General features: G+C 42.5%; 2 protein-coding genes across 3 annotated transcripts; one reads left to right on the plus strand and one right to left on the minus strand.

Moving 5' to 3' along the window:
- The first annotated feature begins 2786 nt into the window (after positions 1 to 2786).
- Positions 2787 to 15807, plus strand: LOC306784761 (calcium uniporter regulatory subunit MCUb, mitochondrial-like). The gene is made up of 8 exons (XM_079278870.1): positions 2787 to 3258; positions 12125 to 12194; positions 12322 to 12489; positions 13659 to 13763; positions 13900 to 14057; positions 14230 to 14433; positions 14944 to 15060; positions 15524 to 15807. The coding sequence occupies exons 1-8, from the start codon at positions 3157 to 3159 to the stop codon at positions 15599 to 15601; spliced, it is 1002 nt and encodes a 333-aa protein (XP_079134996.1). The 5' UTR covers positions 2787 to 3156; the 3' UTR covers positions 15602 to 15807.
- Positions 15808 to 15895: 88 nt separating this feature from the next.
- LOC306784439 (caspase-6-like) lies at positions 15896 to 20803 on the minus strand. 2 transcript variants are annotated; one of them, XM_079278428.1, is made up of 8 exons: positions 20749 to 20803; positions 20442 to 20483; positions 19576 to 19618; positions 19301 to 19450; positions 19130 to 19206; positions 18807 to 18982; positions 18556 to 18703; positions 15896 to 17463 (listed from the first exon to the last, which is right to left on the minus strand). In XM_079278428.1, the coding sequence occupies exons 1-8, from the start codon at positions 20777 to 20779 to the stop codon at positions 17228 to 17230; spliced, it is 903 nt and encodes a 300-aa protein (XP_079134554.1). In that variant the 5' UTR covers positions 20780 to 20803; the 3' UTR covers positions 15896 to 17227. The 2 variants fall into 2 exon arrangements, with proteins under 2 accessions (XP_079134554.1, XP_079134555.1); XM_079278429.1 differs by having other exon boundaries at positions 20755 to 20790.
- Positions 20804 to 21836: the final 1033 nt, after the last annotated feature.

The following is a 21836-nucleotide window of genomic DNA, read 5'->3' on the forward strand; positions in this document are numbered from 1 at the left end:
CAGGAAGTTGTACATATTTATCAGTGAAATATTTAGTTGTCCAAAAAGTACTTCAACTACCGGCAACTAAAACTTCAAAAACTAGCACTGCCTGTGTGTTCCCTGTGCTTTGATATTTGTTTGACATCATAACAAAACTGAGAAGTGAAATCTCTGAGTTGGACTTAACCTGTTTAAATTGGCGAAACAGTGCCACGCCAATGCAGACTCCCATAACATCAATAACCGTGTTGCAGTGGTCTCTGAAAGCCGCAGACAACATCAGACTATGACAGCAGAGGATATATGCTGCTTTACACAGATTTAGTTTCTTTATTTTAATTATTTGCACTTTTAAGTAGCTGTTGTGTAGCTGACTGAACAAACGTTAGCTTGCTAATATATGACCCATTTAGCATGAATACATAATGAATAAATTAAAAAAGGAAGTAATAGTTGTCTGACGTGATCATCGGAATCCTGTTCATGACTGTTTAACTGCTTAAATTACTTTGAAAAACAATTACACAATATACCTCAAATGCGTTATTAACAATGTCCGATTGAATGAAGAAATAACATCAGCTAACGTGAAAGTTATGTTACACTTTGTGATGCTACACTGACTTCAAGTTTACACTGTTGAATAGTGTTTATTGGATGGGGCTCCACGTGTTTCCTTGCAACCTTAACCTTCCTTACTAGCTCAGATGTTTCTTAGGTTTGAATGGAGTAAACCCAATTTGGTAAATCCCTTGAAATTTGATAATAGAGGTCAGGGAGAACTTTACACTCAAACTTAGGAACAAATTTGTGAATAGCTGACCCAAACCAGTCAGAAAAGGCAGCTGTAGAAATGCATTCATCATTTGAACTACAGATTCAACTTACATAGGTAAATCCATGCGATTAATCGCGATTAAATATTTTAATCGTTGCCCAGCACTCGTTTTTTTATACCAGGTGTTTTGAAGAGGCTGACTCCGCTCTCATCCAGCCCAGCGGGACCTTTCAGCTCCTCAATGGGCAGGTGGATGAGCCGAAATGTCTCCTGAGCCCCAAGCGTGACCCTCCTCACGTGGTGTTTGAGCTGCTCCCTGGATATGTAGCAGCGGACAACATCCTCGTCTGAGACCGACTTCAGAGTTGCCGGGTCCTTGGCTCTGACGGCTTTGATGAGCAGCTCCGGGTCTGAGCGGTTGTAGGCCAGCACTGCACCAGCTAGAGCACGGTGCATGTATGGGTTCAAATCTAGTCAGGCAGACTCATCTTTTTTTCTCGAGCACATTGAGCTGAACATGTCTGTAAAATTTCAAATCAACACATTTCTCCATATATTTACATTTTTATTTTTTTTTTTATTATTTTTTATTTTATTTTTTATTTTTCTCTGTGTATGTAATTTATTGACCCTAGGGTCACATTGTGTTTTTTTTATGCTTTTAAATATCTGCTCTGTTAAGCACTTTGTGATGTTATGTCTGTGAAAAGCGCTCTATAAATAAAATTCATTCATTCATTCATTCATATAAACCTCGTGATATTTCTGTGTGTTCACAGGTGAAGAATGTTCACATCGAGAGAATCATGGGCGATGACATCCGCTCACTGGTGTTGGATGTACGGAGGATAAACATCAGGTGAGTTTATGTTTCACTGATTCTTCAGCTGAGGTCAACCCATTTAAGCACTCTTCACCCTCATTCATCTCCCTTGTCTTTCTATTGTATCTACCCTTTTCTCGTTATGACCATCAAAGATCTCAAGAAGGAATTCAGCTTTGAAGTTGAGGTAGGGTAGTCAGATACAGATACAGACGGCTTCCATGTCTTGGTGTCAGAACAAACAAATGTGTGATGCATAGTTATGGGTTTCTTCCTTGCAGTGACCAGATTCATGCTTTCTTCCAATATTTGAAAACACATTTAGGTGTTAGATGATACAAATTATCGGTGGCGTTTCAGGATGAGCAATTATCAAAGCAGGACACGAGTGTACCCGTCCATCTGCTTCATGCCCATGAGCCTGGATGATGGCTGGAACCGGATACAGCTCAATCTGTCAGGGGGACTTATGGAACGCATTACGTCATGACGCTGCGTGTAGAGGTCAGAGACGGACTGGGAACCAGCTGTCTCCAGATGCACGTGTGTGCCTGTAGATTCTCATTTCTGTTACTAATTTCTGAACTGTTTTCCTCTCAGATCCACGCTAGCTGTCGAATAAGGAGAGTTTACTTCTCAGACAGACTGTCAAATGTCAGATGAAATAAACAGCATTAAATACATATGTATCAATAACCTAGACAATTAACAAAAAACGCAGGTAAATATAACTAAATATATGGTTAAATAATAGTATACTGCTATCTACTGGTAGACATGGTAAACACTCTGCGTCTCCTTTTACCGGCTGTGCTCTGCCTTCACTCAAGGAGCAATATGGTGGAAAAATAAATATCAGTGCAAACAGCAACAACTCTGTGAACACAAACATGGCTTTGATTAAACTATGTTACGAACTGTATTGCATTAAACAATGCACTGATTCATCGAAAAGTGTATTCTTGCTGTAAACATGGATAAATGCATATTAAATCACTAGTCCACTACTGTTGCTAACATACCCCCCATCGGCCCAGATTCATTCATTTATTTTTCTTCTGATGTTACCCTGGTATGTGCTTGCATCATGGACTGTAAATAAGAATTGCTCGCATACGGTCATTCTATTGATTTGACTTTTATTTTGAAATCTTCGTACTTCCGGGTCACCTGTCTTGCTTTGCGTCTCTCTTCAAAAAAAAAGAGAGACATTTACTAAAAATCTAAATCGGCTCGTTGTTTGACTTTGGTTCTCTCGTATTTTGGTTTTTGGATTCAGACAACAACAACGTGAAAAACAGCGGTGCTTTTCCATTCTCCTGTTTCTAGTTTAAAACGTGGTATTTCTGCGTGTGTGCTGTAAGGAGGAAATAGTATGCAGCTCAGGCGGGGCTGTTCCTCCCGCTGTTCCTCCCTCTGTCCCGAAGCGGTCGTCTCGTCTCATCTGTGGACATTTACAGCGACAACAACCCGTTTCCAGCCGGGGACACCGGGACTAGCGAGGCTCACGTTGAGGGAGTATCTCTGACCGGAATGCCCCAACAGCACCGCTAACACGATTTCACGGCTGACGATGGCTTCGGTGCGGATGGTCGGCAAAGTTACGGCGAGACTTTTGGGAAGTATTCAGCCTCTTCGCTGCGGTCTCAAAACTACCCGCCCATTTCTTCACCAGGTAAAGCAACCCTTACACCGACGTTGAGTACTTACGCCTCCACACACACACGCGCGCGCACACACACGTTTGATGGACTGGTTTCCTGCTTTGTGAACACAACGCGGTGTACTTTGCTACAATGTGTCGATGTGAATAGCTAACGTCAGTCATTTGAGGGCTTTGTTCAAAGACGGATTTATTTTTTTCCCCTGTTACAACAACTTGACCTGTCTAAAATCTGGTGTAAACCTATAACTCAAATAAAAGAGGTTTGTTGCTATTGTGCTTGAATGTGATCCATTTTCACATTAGCGCTAATTGAGGTATTTCAACTGTGGACAGAGGCAACACTCTCACTATCTGCCCCTGTCTGTCAGTCATTATCTGCTTTCTATTTAAAATGACAAATCAATTATTCATGTGCATTACCTTCCTCTACAGGGGAACATGCCCGACTGACGATCACAGTACCTCCTCGCTGAAGCAGTGCTCATTCAATTACCCCTCTAAGGAAGCTGTTAATGGAGAAAGAGACCATGATTAGGCTGCTATTTATACACTTCTAAACTTTAAGTAGAGACTTGCTTTGCCCTTCACAATACCAAGAGACGCCATTAACACTGCTGTACTCTGCAGCTGACAGTATGCTCAACATCAAGATCAATATCGTATTAGCATAATGCTAGAGTTGTGCATTAGGCTTGTCTGCATTTATTTTTCAACACTGATCATCATGTCCGAGCAATTGTCAAAGATGGAGCGTAAATGTCTTCCTGCATGAATCATTTGAATGCTCAGTTTGAGAGAGAGAGAGAGAGAGAGAGAGAGAGAGAGAGAGAGAGAGAGAGAGAGAGAGAGAGAGAGAGAGAGAGAGAGAGAGAGAGAGAGAGAGAGAGAGAGAGAGAGAGAGAGAGAGAGAGAGAGAGAGAGAGAGAGAGAGAGCAGTGGCGCTGCAGAAAATGAAACCCCACATGGAGCATAACCAAGAGGGTTCTACTTACTCCTGTTGTTAATGAACTGTTAAATTGGCCAGTTAAATCTCAAATGTATGACCCATTTTTGTCATCCATTGCAAAAAAAAAATGTGCAAAGGTCAGCTGAGTCGTGAGCTCCTGAGCGGACGCCCCGTATCTGTGCAGGATGTGCGGGGCACGCTGTGTTGCTAAATGCCAAGATCGTCTCCATGCTGACTGAATATTAATTTACAGTTTGAGGGATTGAAGAGAATTACATTATTTCGGTTGGCTGGACAAGCTGCCAGTGTGACCAAGGTGATTGCTATTTTTACACTGCATCATATATATAATCGCAGCAGCAGTTTTCCCATTTCCCCCTTTTCAAATGGCAGCCTGTCTTGCGCCGGCAACCCATGGACCAGCAAACCCAATTTAGACCTCTAAGGGCAAAGCACAGAGCACCGACATTATTTCAACAAAAGAAGAACTCCTCTAACTCATCTGTGTGCTCAGCGTGTGCCAAACAAGTGTTTGAAAGAAATATGTTACTCCCCTCTTTGAACCTCTGAAGATACAGCAGTTTAGCCTGCTTAATTACATGCAACAATGGTCCTTGCAATTTCAGGGCCAACGTCTTTAATTAACTCCTCCATCACCCCCCACTTTGGAGGAGCATACCGAGTTGTTTTTGAATAGGCTGGTACAACACGTGTTGTAAGGGAGCCATTGACAAGACAGATTGTATAAATACGGCTGCCTATAAAACCAGTTTTAGGAATCCATAAAGCAAGATGGCAGTTTATATATGAGATGATCTAGGAAGCAGTAGCTAGTGATATAAAAGGGATCCGTGTCGCCAGACGTCTCGAATAAGCAGCTGGAAATTGATCTCCTTGAATCGTGAATTAACAGGTGTTTGCTAAATCAGTTGAGCATGCGCTTTTGGCTGCTCTTGTGATACCGCAGTCGGGGAAAGTGTCCTTTTACATCTGCTTTTATTTTAAGGATTTATAAAATGAGACATCATCCACTAGTATGCCGGACATAAAGCCTCAAACAACATCTGTTTTTGTTTTTCTAGTGCCCTCTGCAAAGGATTACCACTTGGGAAATGTTATCAAGGCAGACAGTCACATGTGATGTTAACATTCCTGTTTTCAAAGTGGGCTGCCATGTTTGTGACTCCTGGATGTGTAGGTGACTACCAGTAGCAGGTGTGATTGCAAACCAACCTATTTCCCGAACTACAACTCCTTTTTAAGCATGGAGTGACAACACTGCAACATTGTGTTGTGGTTATTCCTTCACATATACATTTAAATATGAAATAATAAGTACATGTATGCCTGATGGAGAGACAAATATCTATACCACAGAAACCTTTGTCACATGCCAGTTTTTTGTCTGACATCTGGCTCCATCTGCTGTGTTGCACATTTCGTCGTCTAGAGATGGCATTATAATGGAAGATGGAGAAAGTTTCATCTCAGCAAGCCTGACTGCCTGCTTCTCAGTGTGAAGACGGGCAATGCCAGGCCGGCATAGCGGCTGTTCCTTATGAGGGCAGCATCCACAGAAGTATCTCTTTCAGACTTGTGTTTCACTCTGTAAATCAACATCTTCTTGATCTTGGGACCAGTGTTGCTCAGCATGGGAAATTCCTTCCAACAGAGCTGTAGTGAGAGAATTAGTGTTCAAGTTAGTTTACTCTATTTTAAACCTGTATTAACATGTGATCTGGGTCAAGTAAGCATACCCTATATCCCATCCGGGGACTTTCGTCGCATGTCATACCGCTTTTACCCCCCCCGCCATGTTTCCTGTCTGCTTCTCTTCTATCAGCTGTCGAGTAAGAAAATGATAAAAAAGATGTATGAGGGAAAATGCATGTTAATGTAAAGTGTAGGCCTATTGCATGCAGAACCAGTTGGAATGCTATCAGATAGAACACATCTGGAGGTGGTCTGGCTCACATGTAACCAAATCAACACATTTTTTATTTAAAAATAAATCTGCCCAACAAGGTAAAAGGTCACATAAAGCCTTATATGTTTCGCAAACGGTCTCAAAGCTCGTCAAGGTTCTCCGTTTCCTTTGCCCGTCTGCGTCCGTGTGGTTAGAAAATGTTGGATGTGCACGGAGAGGCAAACTCATGCCGAACAAAAAAACCCACGGGGCCATGCCTGATGGCGGGAAGTCACTCATGCGGATGCGGCAAGCATGAATCAAGCTCGACTGTGCCACTTCCTCCTGTCTCAAGCAGGACTGGCAAAAAGCTATGGATAAGCCCCTCTCCTGTGCAAATGAAAAATAAGTAGGGCGAATGCACCATTGCTTCCCTTGACCTGGAACTCTCGAGATAACATGAACACTTATTTATAACAGATGTAAATGCAGTATGTCCTCTTTAGGAGTAACTCAGCCATCTAGATACAGATCAGAATCAGAATCAGAACCGTTTATTGCCAAGCAAGTTTTCACCTGCAAGGAATTTGTCGTGGCGGAAGGTGCATAACATTCAATAATAAACAACAACATTTAACTATCAAATAACATTTAACTATCAAAAACAGTCAGCACAGTGCAGGAAATAGAAACATATTTGAAATGTACAATAAGATATGGAATAAAGTGCACACAAAAACAGATAACAGGACTGTAAACCAAGTGAAGTGTATGAAGGTAACACCAGGTGTGAATGGGGTCGGAGTTTTCAGTCTTTTTCAAAACTCCAAATTGACACTAAGAAACTGCAATTATTTATATATATATATATATCATTTTTTTTTTTTTTTTTTCTAAAAGTGGAAAGTGTTTCCTGTGCATGTATTTAGTTTGGCATAGGCTTTAAAGCTTAAACTTGCAGTCTACTGGAGTCAAGTCGTTAATTATTCCTTGTAGGAATGCGCATCGACAATACAAATCTGTGTATCATCTTGGTGGTTAAAATACAACATAAATATGTCACTTAATATTTTGGTCAGTCTTGGTAACAGTCCATGGTCGACGACGTATGTGAGAACCTTATCGGTGAAACAACACAAGTGAACTCATTTCCGGTCACTTTGCTGACTTTTCTTATTGAGTTCAAGGTTGTTTTGAATCCAACAAACTAGTAATCCAGGAGTTCACTTCTTGTCCCTGCGATGATGCATTACTCGGCTACGTGTCACCAAAGGGTGACACATTTTTGCGGCAGCGTTGAATTTAGTTCACGACAGGAGGTTGTTGTTTGAAATTGCTATTGTAGCATCCTTTTTAAATCTTAGCATCTACCACATGGAGTCTAAGTCAGTGTCCCCCTCTTGTCGGCGTTCAGCTCCTTCTTTGTGTTAAGCTCGGCAGTGTTTGGGGCTGAGTTGCGATTAACTGTAAGAATAGTCAACGGCATGGGGCTTGTTTGTACGTCTTTAAACCAAGCCCATGTCTTGGGCGGCGCGAAGCACAGGATGCATTGACGGCACCCTTACTAATCGAGAGGAGAGTGCCGCAGCGGCTTACACCCACAGTCTACATGCAGTGAGACAGACCACCGTAAAGTCCTACTCGGAAAAATAATGGTCTAGAAGATCAATGAAGGTTTGAACTCCTTCTAGTGTCAGTGAAGACGCATGAAAAGATCTTACAAACAGACAATTAACCTCCTGTCATGGTAGAATAGCTATTTGGAAAGCTGGAGGGAACTTGCTTGACTGAAGGCCATCTTCACATTCCCAGTACGAGTTGAATAAATTAAATTTGTCATTTGGAGTTTTACCACATATCCATGTTTTGTCCTTTTTTTTCTTCTTTTTTTTTTTACATATTTTTAGAGTGTTATCTTTTGAGTTCACCCAACATTGTATTTGTCATATTGGCATGAAACTTCCTGTACAAACTCTCTCTCCTCTTCCTGCCCTTTGTACCGCTGTTATCTTCATCTCGCTGCATTTCCTCCCCCCTTAACTCACAGCATCACTGGATAGCAGAAGACAAATGCTTCAATGCAAATCATTGTCATGGTACAGTGCTGCTGTTCTCGCTCGCCTTTCTTTTTCACCCCAGCCATTCATCACCGTCACAGATTTTCCTTTCCACCTGCTTCAAGCCATGCCTGCCAAATATAATCACGTGTGCATGTGTAGAAAAGTGACGTCCCTTTCCCTTAATGAGAGTGGGAGGAGATATATTTGATGCATCAGGCCATTTGTGACAGGATTCATCATGGAGTGACCTGCTGGGGGACTGCAGGGAAAATGAGGCTGCTTGTCACCATGATAACCCTGATCGTTGCTCGAGCAGAAGCCCCCGGCCCTCTTCACTGCAGAAGAGGGAGATGACAGATTGTCTCCTCTCGCTGCCCTCTCTCCCTGTTGGCGTGGCATGCATAAACAAACGCACAGCTCAAGGGGTAAATATACCTTCAAGCTGATTGTTTTCAGAAAAAAATCGTTGGAGGAAATCGTTTTCAGATGAGAAGCAGACGGTTTCTGAAGACCAGAATATTCAGGGGTTGTTCCCCCCAGCAGCAAATTGACTCTCGAACTGTGCGAATGGACAAACAGCAACTGTCCTGCCTTCTGAATATTGATTAGCTGTGTAAATGGGAAGGCTGATTTGTTTTGACAAGCGAACAACTGTTAAATTGAGGAGACGGTGGTGACGTTAGTCGTCATGTGGAGTAGCATCATCGCCCATTCCTTTCTGCAGGCTGTGTCTTGTGACATGACGTGGGTGTGATCGCCTATTAACTCGTGTTTGTACAGGCTTGTTCAGTCTTCAACCTGCAGTCTGTTACAACCCTTTGTCATGTTTGTCGTGTTTATTTAACCTATGGGTGTGTCTGCCTCTTTGCATGGGTGTAACCCCTGTGAAACCATTTTTTAACTTACAACTTCAACTTATTTATATATTCCAACACACTAGCTGACGCTTCTTGCATTCTAGTGCTTATAATCGCCGTCTTCCACACATTCTACACGTCTAAACAAGTAGAAATTATAAACTAATCCGCATACAAAGAGAGAGAATCGCAGCAAAATGTGTATGACCTCAATGTAGCTTAAATTCACAGAGATGTAAGTTGTGTAATATTGTCAATATTACCGTCACTTCATAATCCTGCACTGATGTGTTGTGTAAGAGAGTTATAGTGAATGAATACAGGTGCTAAGTTTGATATTCAGGTCATTAATATAGCAGCAAACTATTTGCATTATAAAGATATAGTGGAATAATGTCTACTTGAGCAGAGAATGAAGTCGCTGTGTGTGTCGAGATTTTAATTTGTCTGGTACTTTGGTTTATGATCAAATATCTGCAAAATTAATGATATTCAGCTCCGCTGTCGTTGTGTTTAATGCTAATTAGCGTTCGTGTTAGCTTGCTAACCCGCTAAGATGTTTAACCCTGCAAACATTATCAACTAAACATCAATTGTTAACATGCTAGCGTGCTAATGTTAGCGTTGAGCTCAAAGCACTGCTGTGCTGTAGAAAGTCTTGAATAAATCAAAAAAAGATTCTATATTGTCTCCCTGTGAGTTCTCGGCATTTAGCAGTGAAAGTGTCCCCACAAGGAACATAAAAACGTTGTTGCACTTGCTCCTTGTGTCTCTGTCATTAGCTGTAATGAGGCCGGGGGGGGGGGGGGGGACACACACACACACACACACACACACAAACACACCCCCCCGGCTGTGTTTACTACATTCACAGCCGGGGGGGGGCACGTCCACTAATAGTCTGATCCAAAAAAAACCTAACTCTCGGGGTCGTCTGTGCTATAAACACACGTTCCAAATTGTTCTGTAATGTCGTTGTAGCGCTATGTGCTGCAGAAAGTAATAACACGGGGCCAGCAGCATGGCTGTAGAAGGGGAATATTCCTCACATGGCTCTCAAGCTGCATTATCTGCCACCGTGGCCACGTTCTGTTGATTTAGAATGGGATTGGTATGTGTGCACATAGCATACAAACTGCCTGGACTCAGTCAGCCATTGAATTGACTCCATATGATCTCTCTCACACACACATGACGTAAAGAGACAAGCAGTCCAGCCTCGCCCTTGATGCAAATAGCTCCAGCTCCACTGTTTACACATCAGCAATGTGAGCACAGTTGTTGCTCAAAATAAACTACTTTTGACGTGAAGTGTTCGCTAACGAAAGCGACGAGGACTAGGCTATTTTATTCTGGTGCACCCACTGTATGTGTTGGCAGTCAGCGCCTGCACCACTCAGTGTAATGAGGCGCTATGGCTGCAGAAGGTAGTAGGGGAGGCTTATAAGACGTGGTTCCAGGCTGTTTAACATACTGGCAATGTGCGTTGCTGTCTGAGGTTAACTGAGGAGTCGCAGAATAACACTGCTGAATGGACACTATGGATTTGTGTTTCTGGCGATCTATGCATAGCGTGACGAAGCACCTGGCCTTTCAGATATTTCATTTGCAATTTAGCTTATGGGAAGCCAGAAACTTCCTATAAATTATTTCAGATTTTCCAGAAAACTACACAAAGATAGATTATATGCATCTGTACTGCGCTGAATGTATCGCCACTTAAAACAGTATTTCAACAATGACAAAAGCTATTAACACTTAACGATGCTTCTTTCAAGCTAGCTGTTAAGTTTCACTGGTATGTAATAATTTTCACGTATATATCTCCTAAAAATAAGTTTTCCCATGGTCGATGGGGAGCTGGTGTGCTGATGCGTAGGTGGTGAAGCTTTGTGACAGCTTTCAGCTGTACAATAACATCTGGAGATCTCACACAAGCTGAACAGCTTCAATTGTGTCCCATTAGGATCACTTGGTTTTGCTCTTTTTGGGACAGAGTATTTATAAAAGCATGTTGTCCTTCACAGTGTGGTGCACAGCGTCGTTACCAAGCTAACAAACACTGGAGATGAGAACGTAATCTCCAGATAACAAGAACCGTTTCACGCTTGCCTACATTGCTCTCTGTTTCACCTCCTGGCTTTCTGCCACTATAGTCCAGAATGGGTTGTTGTCTTCATGTTCTTACACTCAAGGCCTGGCTGCTGTGTCGGTTCATGAAAACGGGCCGCTCCTCTTTAATGGGATATCGATCGAACAAATTCCCAGCTGGAGGACAAAGGGGATGGGAGAGAGTGGCTGCCACATCCCTAGATGTCAGCTGGACCCGTCCTGACTCTCGGCTCAATAGGAAATGCTGCAGAGGAATCTGTTGTTGAGGTTCAGGCGGCCCAAGTGTTTCAACACCAGGAAGCTAGTGTTCACTGCTCTTAGTAGGAAAGTGAAAGACAAAATCTGTACCACTATCCAGAATCTGAACATATAATTGTCACATTTAGTACAATCGTGTTGGTTTGATATTATGGAGATATTCATCTGATTGTCTACTGTGAAGTTCTTTGTGTCTGCTTTGTAGCACGTCCCAGAGGCTTTAAACATAAACATGTTTGCATGTAAACTAAAAAAAGACTACACCCCATGAATGTCAAGTACGGAGTGGTAGAGTGGTGGTGGAGAATAATAATGAGGAGTACCCTATGGAGGCCCTCTCTATTATCTGCAGCAGTTCCAGAATACAATTGTACTTTTTTGTAATTGAGAAACAAACCGGCGTTTCATTCAGAGCTGGTTTAATCCGTAGAATCTGTACTTTAGGCTCGTCAGATAGATTACACACCGTTTAGAAAGGGAGGTTCAAAGACACCGAGTTATTGAAGAAGTTCTTACTTTTTGAGTGGATCTTTTTTCAGATCCTTCATGTCACGCCACTCTGGATCCGTTTTACTCTTTAATGTCAGTTTACCGGGGCAGCGTGTTCCGATTGTTCTCTGTGCTGAAACGTTTAAAGACGGAGAACAATCGGAACACGCTTCTAATGCTCTTTGTCTTCTTTCTGTCTCGGTTGTGTTTTATCTTTATTTATTGATTTCCTTCTTTTCTTTTTCAGGTTCAAAAAAGGCCGTCTGTACTTGGAGACTGCCGAGCTCTTTTCTACAGCACCCTCGCACCCTCCAGTGGTAATACACAGTTACTACATCCTCTCCAGCTGGGGTAGGGGGGGGGTAGGGGGGGGGGGGGCTTGACTTGATGATCTGTGCACAAGACATATAGTGTAAAGATGATTTCCTCCTCGTTGTGTTGCAGACGTGTCTTTGAGGTACAAATATGGCCGTTTGGTTCTGGAGGTCCCCTTGCCCTCCAGGCAAGAGAAGTGTCTGTTCTTCCTCAGGCCCATGCTAATGAGCGTAGGAGACCTGGTGGCAGATCTGCATCGAGAAGACCCCGGAGCCACAACTTCAGTTTTCTCCAAGGGTAGGCCTCCACACGCGTTAGCTTAGCTTAGCTATGCACCAGCCCGGTCACATTCTTACGGCTTTCGTCAGTCAGGTGGTTTGACAGGTTCTGTGTTGAGAGTGAAAGTGGTTTGAGTGGACTGGTTAGACACAATGTTTGCACAAACCATTATCTCCACTGACTTAATGTTAGTGTCACCCATGAGCAGCTCAACCAACGAGTGCTTTTCTTTCATCTGAAAGGATTTCTACAGACATAAAGAGGTAAAAGCAGCCAGTATTTCACCAAAAGAAAAGCAGAAAAGTTAGAAAATGAAAGAGTTTTCTTCAACAGAAACATTTGTTTTCTTACTCTTCCCTTTATCCACTGCAATAGGTGATTTACAGCTAACTGTAAATGGCAGTTACAAGGAAGCACTGTATTTGAACTGTCCCTGTCGGTCCATAATGCAACACCAGTGCATTTTAAGTAAGGGGTGCGACTCACATTCTCCTGACTGGAAGAACAGGCTGTTTTCCTGAGCTATCGCTCCGTCCATCTACACCACCTGAATGCAACACATGCAGGCGCATTGTACAGAAGCTGCTGAAAGGTGTCATGCAATCACTACCTGAGGCAGGGTGACGTGTCGATTATGTATCATTTCAGGAAATAGGGCATGTTGGAACTAAGGTGCACAGATATTACATTATGCAACATTGGCGTCCTCCTTTATTTTCTCCCATATGTCTCCTTCCTTTGAGAAGACCTTTGGTTCAGCCGTGATGAGTAACTTAGTGTGGGCTGTAAATGATCGACTGCCTCCTTTTTATGAGCTTTATGTAGCGCAGTGGTTCCCAGCCTATTTCCCTCAAGCCTACTAAATAAGCTACTATTTATGAGTGAGGAAAAAAATTCATTGCCTTTTGAAAAAATGATCGCGTAAGGGGGTTATTATAGTTTGAGTACTACGTGTGAAAATCTAATTTTGACAGCCTCGGAGCAGATGAACCCTGGCACACCCTCTGGGATCTTCGGACCTCTGATGTCGTGTATGCAGGGTGATCTGTTTAGCATTTCATTGTCTTTTTGCATTTTATTTTAGCTTAAATGGCCAGCCTGTTGGAAAACGTCTTTTTTTACTGAGCCATGAGAATATAAAGTCATAGGATTGCAATAAAAGTACGAAACGACTGCCCTCCTGACAGATGGAGAGCCGATATCAAACACCATGCTGTTAGACGCCCTGTTGGACAAGGACTTCCAGCTCGTCATCAACGATGCCGTTCATAATGTCTGCGCTCCTGAAAAGGGTACAACACATTTCTGTCCGGTCATAAATGGTCCTCATGTCGTCTTCTCCGCAATTGATACTGAGGCCTGCTGATAAATTGCAGTGGTTATCTCTCCAGGCATGACTCATCTCACTGTTTCCTTATTCTTCTGCAGTGGGTACCAGTGAGCATACCTTGGAGTTGAAGGACATGAAGCATGTCGTGCATCTGCTGCACACGGCGCTCCACCTGCCCGAACACCACCTGCTGAAAGAGAGGCAGCTGCTGGAGAGACTGGACAACCTCAAACAGGAGCTGTCCCCTCTGGAGAAGGTTAGTAGATGTGTCTCAACATCTGTATGCCACCGAACCGCTCTTTCTCCCTCATTACATCCCCTCCACCAACTCTTTTTATTGCCGTTTTGAAAGGAACAGTTGGCTGTCCTGTTGGGTTTTCTTGGCTGGTAACCCATCCCTTTCTTGTGTTATTGCCTGACCATGACAGATGAGGGCACAGCTGTCCCACACAGCAGATTTCCGGAGCTCCAGGGTCATCTGGACCGGCATGGCCTTGTTATCTGTGCAGGGTGGCGCTCTGACCTGGCTCACATGGTGGGTCTATTCATGGGATGTCATGGAGCCGGTCACTTACTTCATCACCTACGCCACCAGCATCGGAGTCTTCGCCTATTACGTCCTTACCAAACAGGCAAGTCTCAATAAGACTTTTCTGTCCATCCATTAAACAGGAAACTAGCAGTTAGCTTAGCATAGAGACTGAAAACCACTAGCCTGGTTCTGTCTGAAGGTGTGGAGATCCGCAGACCAGCACCAGACAATGTAGGAATGGGGTAATTTTCTAGTCTTCATGTGCTACTGAGCAACTTCTATAGGTATGAACAGGGCCCCGCCCCCAACGCTGTATCCAGTCCTCTTTTATGCATCCATGGTTCAGCACCTAACCGCAAACCATAACACCACAAATTGTTGATATCTACAGACAGAACCAGGCTGTCCGTTTCCAGTCTTTATGCCGAGCTAAATGCCTAATTGTTAGTCATATTTAACAGACAGTTAAAATATTGACATCACTGCCATATCTAACTCTACTCCTTTTAAGATCGTTTTTCAAACATGAAGCTCTGTTGTACAAAATCATGGTTGTGTGTGCAGGTATGTTTTTCCTCGTCACATTAATAACAAATATTCTTTCCCTCAGGATTATTTATACCCAGACGCTAAAGACCGACAGTTCCTGCGTTACTTTTATAAGGCGGCCAGCCAGAACAACTTCAACGTCGAAAAATACAATGAACTGAAGGACGAGATGGCTGAGGTTTGTTGATTGGTTCACTCTTTACAATCCTGCAGACACTTTAGAGTCACAACCTACCTCACCAACACATTTTGGACACATACAAATGTAGGAAGAACATGTGCTGAAATATAAAGATGTAAGAGCAGAAATTAGAGAATTTGTTTCAGCTCAGTCTACGGCCCTGCTAGCAGCTCCTTGAGGCTGGTGCTTTGAGCTAAATGCTAATTCGCTCACATGACAACACTAACCTGCTGATGTTTAGCTATTCTAATTTTACTCGCCATCGTTTAGTCTTTGCGAGTTCGCACTAAACACAAAGTACAGCTGAGATTGATGGGGAAACATCAGGATGTTCTGATGAAATGAAAATTGTACTCTGAAGCATTCATTGTTTCCAGAAACGATAAAAAGGCCTTGTGGGAATCCTGCCGACTCAGCCATTAGTGACGAGTGGTCTGTGTGACTGTTTTCTGTGCGTCAGGTGGAGGAGGACCTGAGACGTCTGAGATATCCGACTGAATTTCAGCTTCCACTTGAACAGCTCCAGCCTAAGCCGTGAACAAAGCCATGATGAATAACGGTCACTTGGACCGTAACGCTCCAGAGTAAAAACAAATGTTCTGCTTTATTTTGATAATGGTGCCTTTCTACCGGAAATCCATGCCATTCTGTGTTTTGTTTAGTCTTGATAATGATGCCAATGATGTATTTGAGAAAAGTACAAACACTGAGGACTAATGAAATATAAAGTATTCCCAAACATTGTGAGCATGTCCTGTCTTGATCTGTGTTGTTGTGGATGTACTCGCTGATAGAAGACAAGTCATAACTCCACGTTATTTTAATGGATGGAGGCTTCAGGGCACAAGGGAAATAAAGATATCACATGGATACACGTTTTGCCACAAAAAGACTGAAAGTTTTATAAAATGTTTTCACTCAATGGGGAGCAAAACAGTAGCTGAAATGTCATAAGCGATTTGAATACAGTCACAACAGTAATCCAGGACCAATGAATGCTGGTAGCTTTGTTTTTCCTGAGTCATAGGTCATGTGATGCAAGCATTTCAGGTCCACAGTACAGCTTTAAAAACACCTCTCCTCCCTGAGGTACTTTACACACAGGTGATTGTTGGGTGCAAATACACATGATTAAACTTAGTACTGTAAATTGATACAACACAAAGAACGGCACAAACATGAATTCCCTTTTTGATGGAGCGAGCTTGACGACAAAACGTGGTGCCTGGATATGAGAGATAGTACCTGTTCATTGGTGCTTATAGAGGGATGAGGAAGTATCAAAACCTGATGTGAACAAAATCATGAGTGACCTGGTTGTCACGCTGTCACCTGCCTCCCAAGATACAGAACGTTGGGAAGTATTTGTCTGGCTTCTAGACATTCCTGCAGCTGACTTTACAGTCGAGACAAACTGACTCATCTGACATTTCCAGCTTCCTCAGAGTCTGAGGAAAGAATCCCTGTCCAAGGCCACCGGGAATGTCAGCTTCTACAGTCTTCTCTGCTTTTTAGGAAAAACTAAAAGTCAGCTGTGGGATAAGGCAACGTTGGCGTGGTACCGAAGTAGTTTAAACCAGATTAAAGCAAGCGGAAATGTGACAAAAGGCTGAGGAAATGCACACAGATTGTGATTCATAGTTATTCTGCAGTTGAAAAGCAATTTCTTGAGAGTGCAAAAAAAAATGTGTACTGATCTACATGGGTTGGACAAAATAACAGGAACACCTTAAAACGTAATGCAATCCAATAAAACAAGACCACACAGTCTGAAAAACTATCCTGTACACTTTTCTGTCACGATTGCAAAGAAAAAAGAAAGTTAAGCTAAACAGACTCTTGAAAATGCAAAAAGATCCTCCAACACCTTTTATAAACCAGGTCAAGGTTTGACCCACCCAGGAAGTCTGGTTTCTTCAGAAGAAACTTAACATGATAAAAGAAAACACTGGAATGACGTGAGGCTTCAGAAGTGGAGCGAACAGAAGTTGTTCCCGTTATTTTACAACTACCGGTACTGATTCCACTGTAAATACTACCAATTAGCTGATTGTTCAACGCATGTGTGGATAATAGTGTTCACATCAACAATAGATTTTTTTAAAAACAGTGAAATTCTGTCAAATCTCCCAGGAGACACTGTTTTGACTGAGGTCTGAAACTGTTACTTTTTTTGCCGGAAGTAAAGTTTCTTGGTGAGCATGGAAGCAAAGCAAGGCACTTGCTTCTTCCCAATGGCAGTGCGGTCATTACTGTACCCAACACTCCTCATCGACACCTTCCTGTTGACCAGCGTCAGCAATTCTGTGAATTCAAGGGAGTCCCCGTACGTTCGAAGCAGCTCACACAGATCCTGGACATACCAGGAGCCGTTGACGGTCTCCCGGTGGGAGTAGTAGCCTTAACAAACGACACAGGTGATAGGACATGATGGTTAATTACTAATCAGCTAAAAAGGACATTCAAAGTGTTGCATGGTGGCCCTGAGAGCACAACGTACGTTAACAAAACGCACACAAATAAACGAAACACAAGCACACTCAGAAAACATCGTCACCAATTTGACGACACATTCACATTTAGAAAAAAAGCTGCAAATCGAGAAAACACCCAAAAACAGAGTTGCAAAGCAAATAGCACGGACAACAACGGAAAGTGAAAAGTGATGCACATGGCTGGGACTCGTCCGTGAATTAATAGATCTGACAAAAGACAACTAATTGTGAAATGTTTTGGCTAAAACGTTAATATTTACTTTCAAGTCTCGTAACGGGACAAGCAAGTTAGACTCGGATATTCTGCTGACATGACTTATTCCATTTGAAATGAAACAACTGAATCATTTAGTTTTATTTGTTTATCCGTTAACAATTACGTAACTGCTGACGGAATGGGAATGTATACATTTATAAATGTCGTCAAACTGCAACTTATGTCGACTTGTTTTATAAAATGATTTATTGAACAATTTGCAATATTTTGAAAATATCTAGCCGGCTAACACAACATCAGTTTCAAAACAAAGTGTATGTATTTCGTCGGATTATTTAAATTGGCAACACTTAACAACAGATCTGCAATAGTATCTAACTCATGCGATCACTATGTTAAAATAAACCAAAATATCATAACTATATTTCAGCCCTTTTATCTTAACTTCATGAGTCACAAACCATGGAAGCAACAACCGTGTGGCAGCTTTTTCAGTGTCCCTTAGAAACACTTTGTGTTGTTCGTCTTTGCTACTTGCAGCACATTTCTGTTCTTGGTTGTGTTTTTATCCATTTGCAGCATTTCATTCCCTGAATGCTGCACTTGTGTTGTAAAAAAAGATTAGGATTTGCAAAGTGCCCTGAGCTCTCAGGACCCTGTATAGATGTCTGAAATAATTCACTGTTTAACACCCTCAAAAAACAATGAAACCAGGTGTGGATCATCCCATCGTGCTGCCAAAGAGCCGATCAGGAGTTCTAGACGTTCCCACGGGCTCACCTTCAGCCACAGAGTAGCACATGATGAAGTCAGCCCCAGCAGGGAGGGTGTGCACAGCGCTGGCGTCCACCACCACTTCATTCATCATCCCTTTGTCCACGGCATCACAGGCAGTCACTGGATCATCGTGCTTGTCTCCGCGGCACGCCTAATGACATACACAGTCACCTTCACAGAATCTCAGAAACTAAAACAGGCGTTTTTTTTACGCCACATTCTGCCGGATTCGACTGGGTTTCACGTGTACGTACCTGTAGTACAAAGATCTTTGGCTTTCCTACGAGGCTCTTGCACTTGTCTCCTTTGAACAGGGACGTGATGTGCTGAATGCTGATCTTGCCGTCGTAGGTGTACACGTGATCGTTCTCTCCGTGGCTCAGGAAGACCAGCAGAAAGCAGTCGGCGTCTGAATGGTTTTCCTCGGCGGCTGGCGGGACATCAGGTGTTTGTTAAACTCGCTACCGAACAAGTAAAACGCAACAGGAAACCACATGTTGGATCTGAAGTTTGCATATTAAAAAAGGACAAGGAAGCAGGTATGAATTAGTAATCAAGTGATCAGGCATGTGCTTACCTTCACTGATTTTATCTAAAACTTCCACCTGTTTGAAGTTATCATAAGCCCTCACTTCAAAGTTCAGGTCCTTCAGTCTAAAAAGAGAGGTGAAGGAAAGTCTTACAGTCGCTCAACAAGTACAGACAAGTTCTTAAGCACACAGTATCCAACATGTCTGCGTAGCGATACCTTTTCTCCAAGTTGTAGCGGTCGGCGTTGGTTCCGTGCCTGTCACTTAACCCAAGGCGCCAGAAGAAGCGCTCCTGGTTAAAGACGAGCGCGAGGCCTCGTTTGCGGTTGTCCATCTTGTACTCCTCTGCAGGGTCCAGAGCTAAAGAGCTGTTTCACAATGACAAAGAGCCCAGAAACAAAGACAACATTAGGTGCATACTGGTGTCAATTTTAGCAGCATATAGTATAGTGCAAACAAGAGACATAGTAACTAACAGGAAGAAACAGTTTACCTTCTGATGAAGGCATCAGTCTCGGTTACGTTCTCCGTGCTTGCTATAAAACACAACACATACATGAATACCCTCATAACAATGTAGATGTTGCAACAATGTTGCACTGAAAAGTCTGGCTTTGCAGCTTTTTTTTTTAGACAACACAAATACTTTGCTGCTTTTCAGGCTTCTTTGTTCAGCAGCACAACTAAAGGTGCATGCATTGCTCCACTGCTGGCGGTATGGGGGTCAAGCAGCCATTGTTTCATCAGCTTAAGAGTCCTCGTGGCCCTCAATAGCTGGGTGGCCGGTGAAGCAAGATGGCAAAGGCTGCTAAAAGAACAGAGGCCAAAAGTGACACCTCCATACCCCACCCTGCAGATATGTGGGTCACACTGTGTGCGCTAAAGGCAGCACTTGGAAGGTATGTGACTATCTACTGTGTCATCTGCTGTCTAATACAACAGTGTTGCAATAAAATCCTACCTTCATAAAGGGTATAACACTCTGTGTAGATTTGACTTAATGGCCATTTCGGATGCTGTACACAGAGCAGTGTTTGTAATATTTAGTGTACCCTCATTGACAAATAGGTTGGGTGGACAATTGTACTTTCCCAAAAAACCAACAGATCAGTTTCTAAATGACAAAGGATATCAGGATATATGGGGCAATGATATCCTGTCAACGTGATATGTAGTAATCGAGGCAGTTTGAGTTCATGATTAATCTCACCCTTATTAAGTTAACTGCACTTCAGCCTCACTGGTAATAAAACCTCGTTTGTTTCACTTTTGCTTCGGAAAGAGCAAAGAAAATTCACAAGAAACTTCTAATAGTACACAAACTTGACAAAAACAAACAGAAGTGTGTGAAACACTCACCCGCCCTGTCTGGTGCTGCTGCTCTGTGTTTAGCAGCACTTCCTGGGAAGGCGAGAGAAAGAGCAATTAAGTCCCGACATTCAGAATGTTTTCCTAAAATAAAAACCTGTTGTACTAACATTGTGACAGGCAGTAAAGGCGTGACAACTCTTATGATGGAACATAGGAAGTAGTAAAGCGCGCTTCAATCATGATACTGAGCCTTTTACATCGAACAAGAAAAGTCGTTGTATTTACTTTTCTAAGTTTTAAAATGTCTACAAATAGTGTCGACTGTTAATAACAAACGTTCGTGTAAATGTGTTACCTTTACATCTGTCTTCTGTCGTGTTTGACATGGTCCCTGGTTTGACTCCGCTACAACTGGCACCGCAGAAAAATGAATCGCTTCGTCAAAGCAACACCGATGAGCCGGGATATATAGCCCCTCCCCTTTTTAAATCTCATTGGCTGAAAGTGACAACCGGAGAATGCGATTGGCTCTCACGCCCGTCAGTCAAAGTTCAACAAGACAGAGGTTACGTGTTCGCCACACTGCAACAGCGACTAATCAAACGTATAAATACAGGCATTACATATGTCATGAAGTCTGATTCAGATCATAAATGAGATTAGGGTTAGAGCAGCCGAAGAAATTACGAGGGGCTAAATTTCTAACCCAGACTATTGTTAAATATAATTATCTCACATTATTAAAATAATGTATTTTCTCTTTGATGAGGTATCAATGGGAGTCGACTCCACTCTGAATGCTGTTTACAAGAAACAGTTTCTACCAATGGCGGACCATCAGGGCCTGCAAGGCCTTCTCTGCTGTCCGAAACAGAATCACAAAGCTATTTATATATATTTTTTTTAAAGAATTATAATTTATTTTATAATTTAATAATTTTTCTGAAATGCACGACATGTATTATAATTTATAAAAATATTTTTCCCATTATCTTATTTTCTCATTGCACAGCTACTGTCTTCCTCAGTTGCTCTCAGTTGCTCTCAGTTGCTCTCAGTTGCTCTCAGATCTCACCTCTGTGTGTCTATGTAAGAACAGAGCCAGAGGCCTGCAGACTCGGCTCTGCAGCCAGTGCAGATTAAAGTACATGGGGACGATATTGTTGATTGTCATCGTGTTCAACCAATCAGATCTTTAGTTTGACATGTTGGGCGTATTCTTTGACTTGTCAGCGGCAGCTAGCGGCCTATAATGACGTCAGCATTATGTGCAGCTCAGTGTTCATCTGTAGCTTTCCCGCTAGGTGCAGTGTGCTGTGATTGCTTGCTAGCAAAACTGAAGTTGTTAGCAGTCAGAGTTCAAGTCGAAATATATGGAAGAAATTATGGCATTTTTAGTTTTTTTTACTTCGCTTTGTTTTTTTAACATCAAATGGCGGAAGG

This window comes from Melanostigma gelatinosum (genome assembly GCF_949748355.1).
Source record: "Melanostigma gelatinosum genome assembly, chromosome: 11".
In the NCBI taxonomy this organism is placed as follows: Eukaryota; Metazoa; Chordata; class Actinopteri; order Perciformes; family Zoarcidae; genus Melanostigma; species Melanostigma gelatinosum.

Bases quoted from the DNA above. Each gene is read 5' to 3' on its own strand.
- LOC306784439 (XM_079278428.1), bottom strand. From the start codon at position 20,779: ATGTCAAACACGACAGAAGACAGATGTAAAG. The intron at 19,207-19,300 runs GTATCGCTACGC...CTCTCTTTTTAG, and splicing joins CGCTACAACTTGGAGAAAAG to ACTGAAGGACCTGAACTTTG. The intron at 17,464-18,555 runs GTGAGCCCGTGG...TCGTTTGTTAAG, and splicing joins GTGCTACTCTGTGGCTGAAG to GCTACTACTCCCACCGGGAG.
- LOC306784761 (XM_079278870.1), top strand. From the start codon at position 3,157: ATGGCTTCGGTGCGGATGGTCGGCAAAGTTACGGCGAGACTTTTGGGA. The intron at 12,195-12,321 runs GTAATACACAGT...GTTGTGTTGCAG, and splicing joins CACCCTCGCACCCTCCAGTG to ACGTGTCTTTGAGGTACAAA. The intron at 13,764-13,899 runs GTACAACACATT...ATTCTTCTGCAG, and splicing joins TGTCTGCGCTCCTGAAAAGG to TGGGTACCAGTGAGCATACC.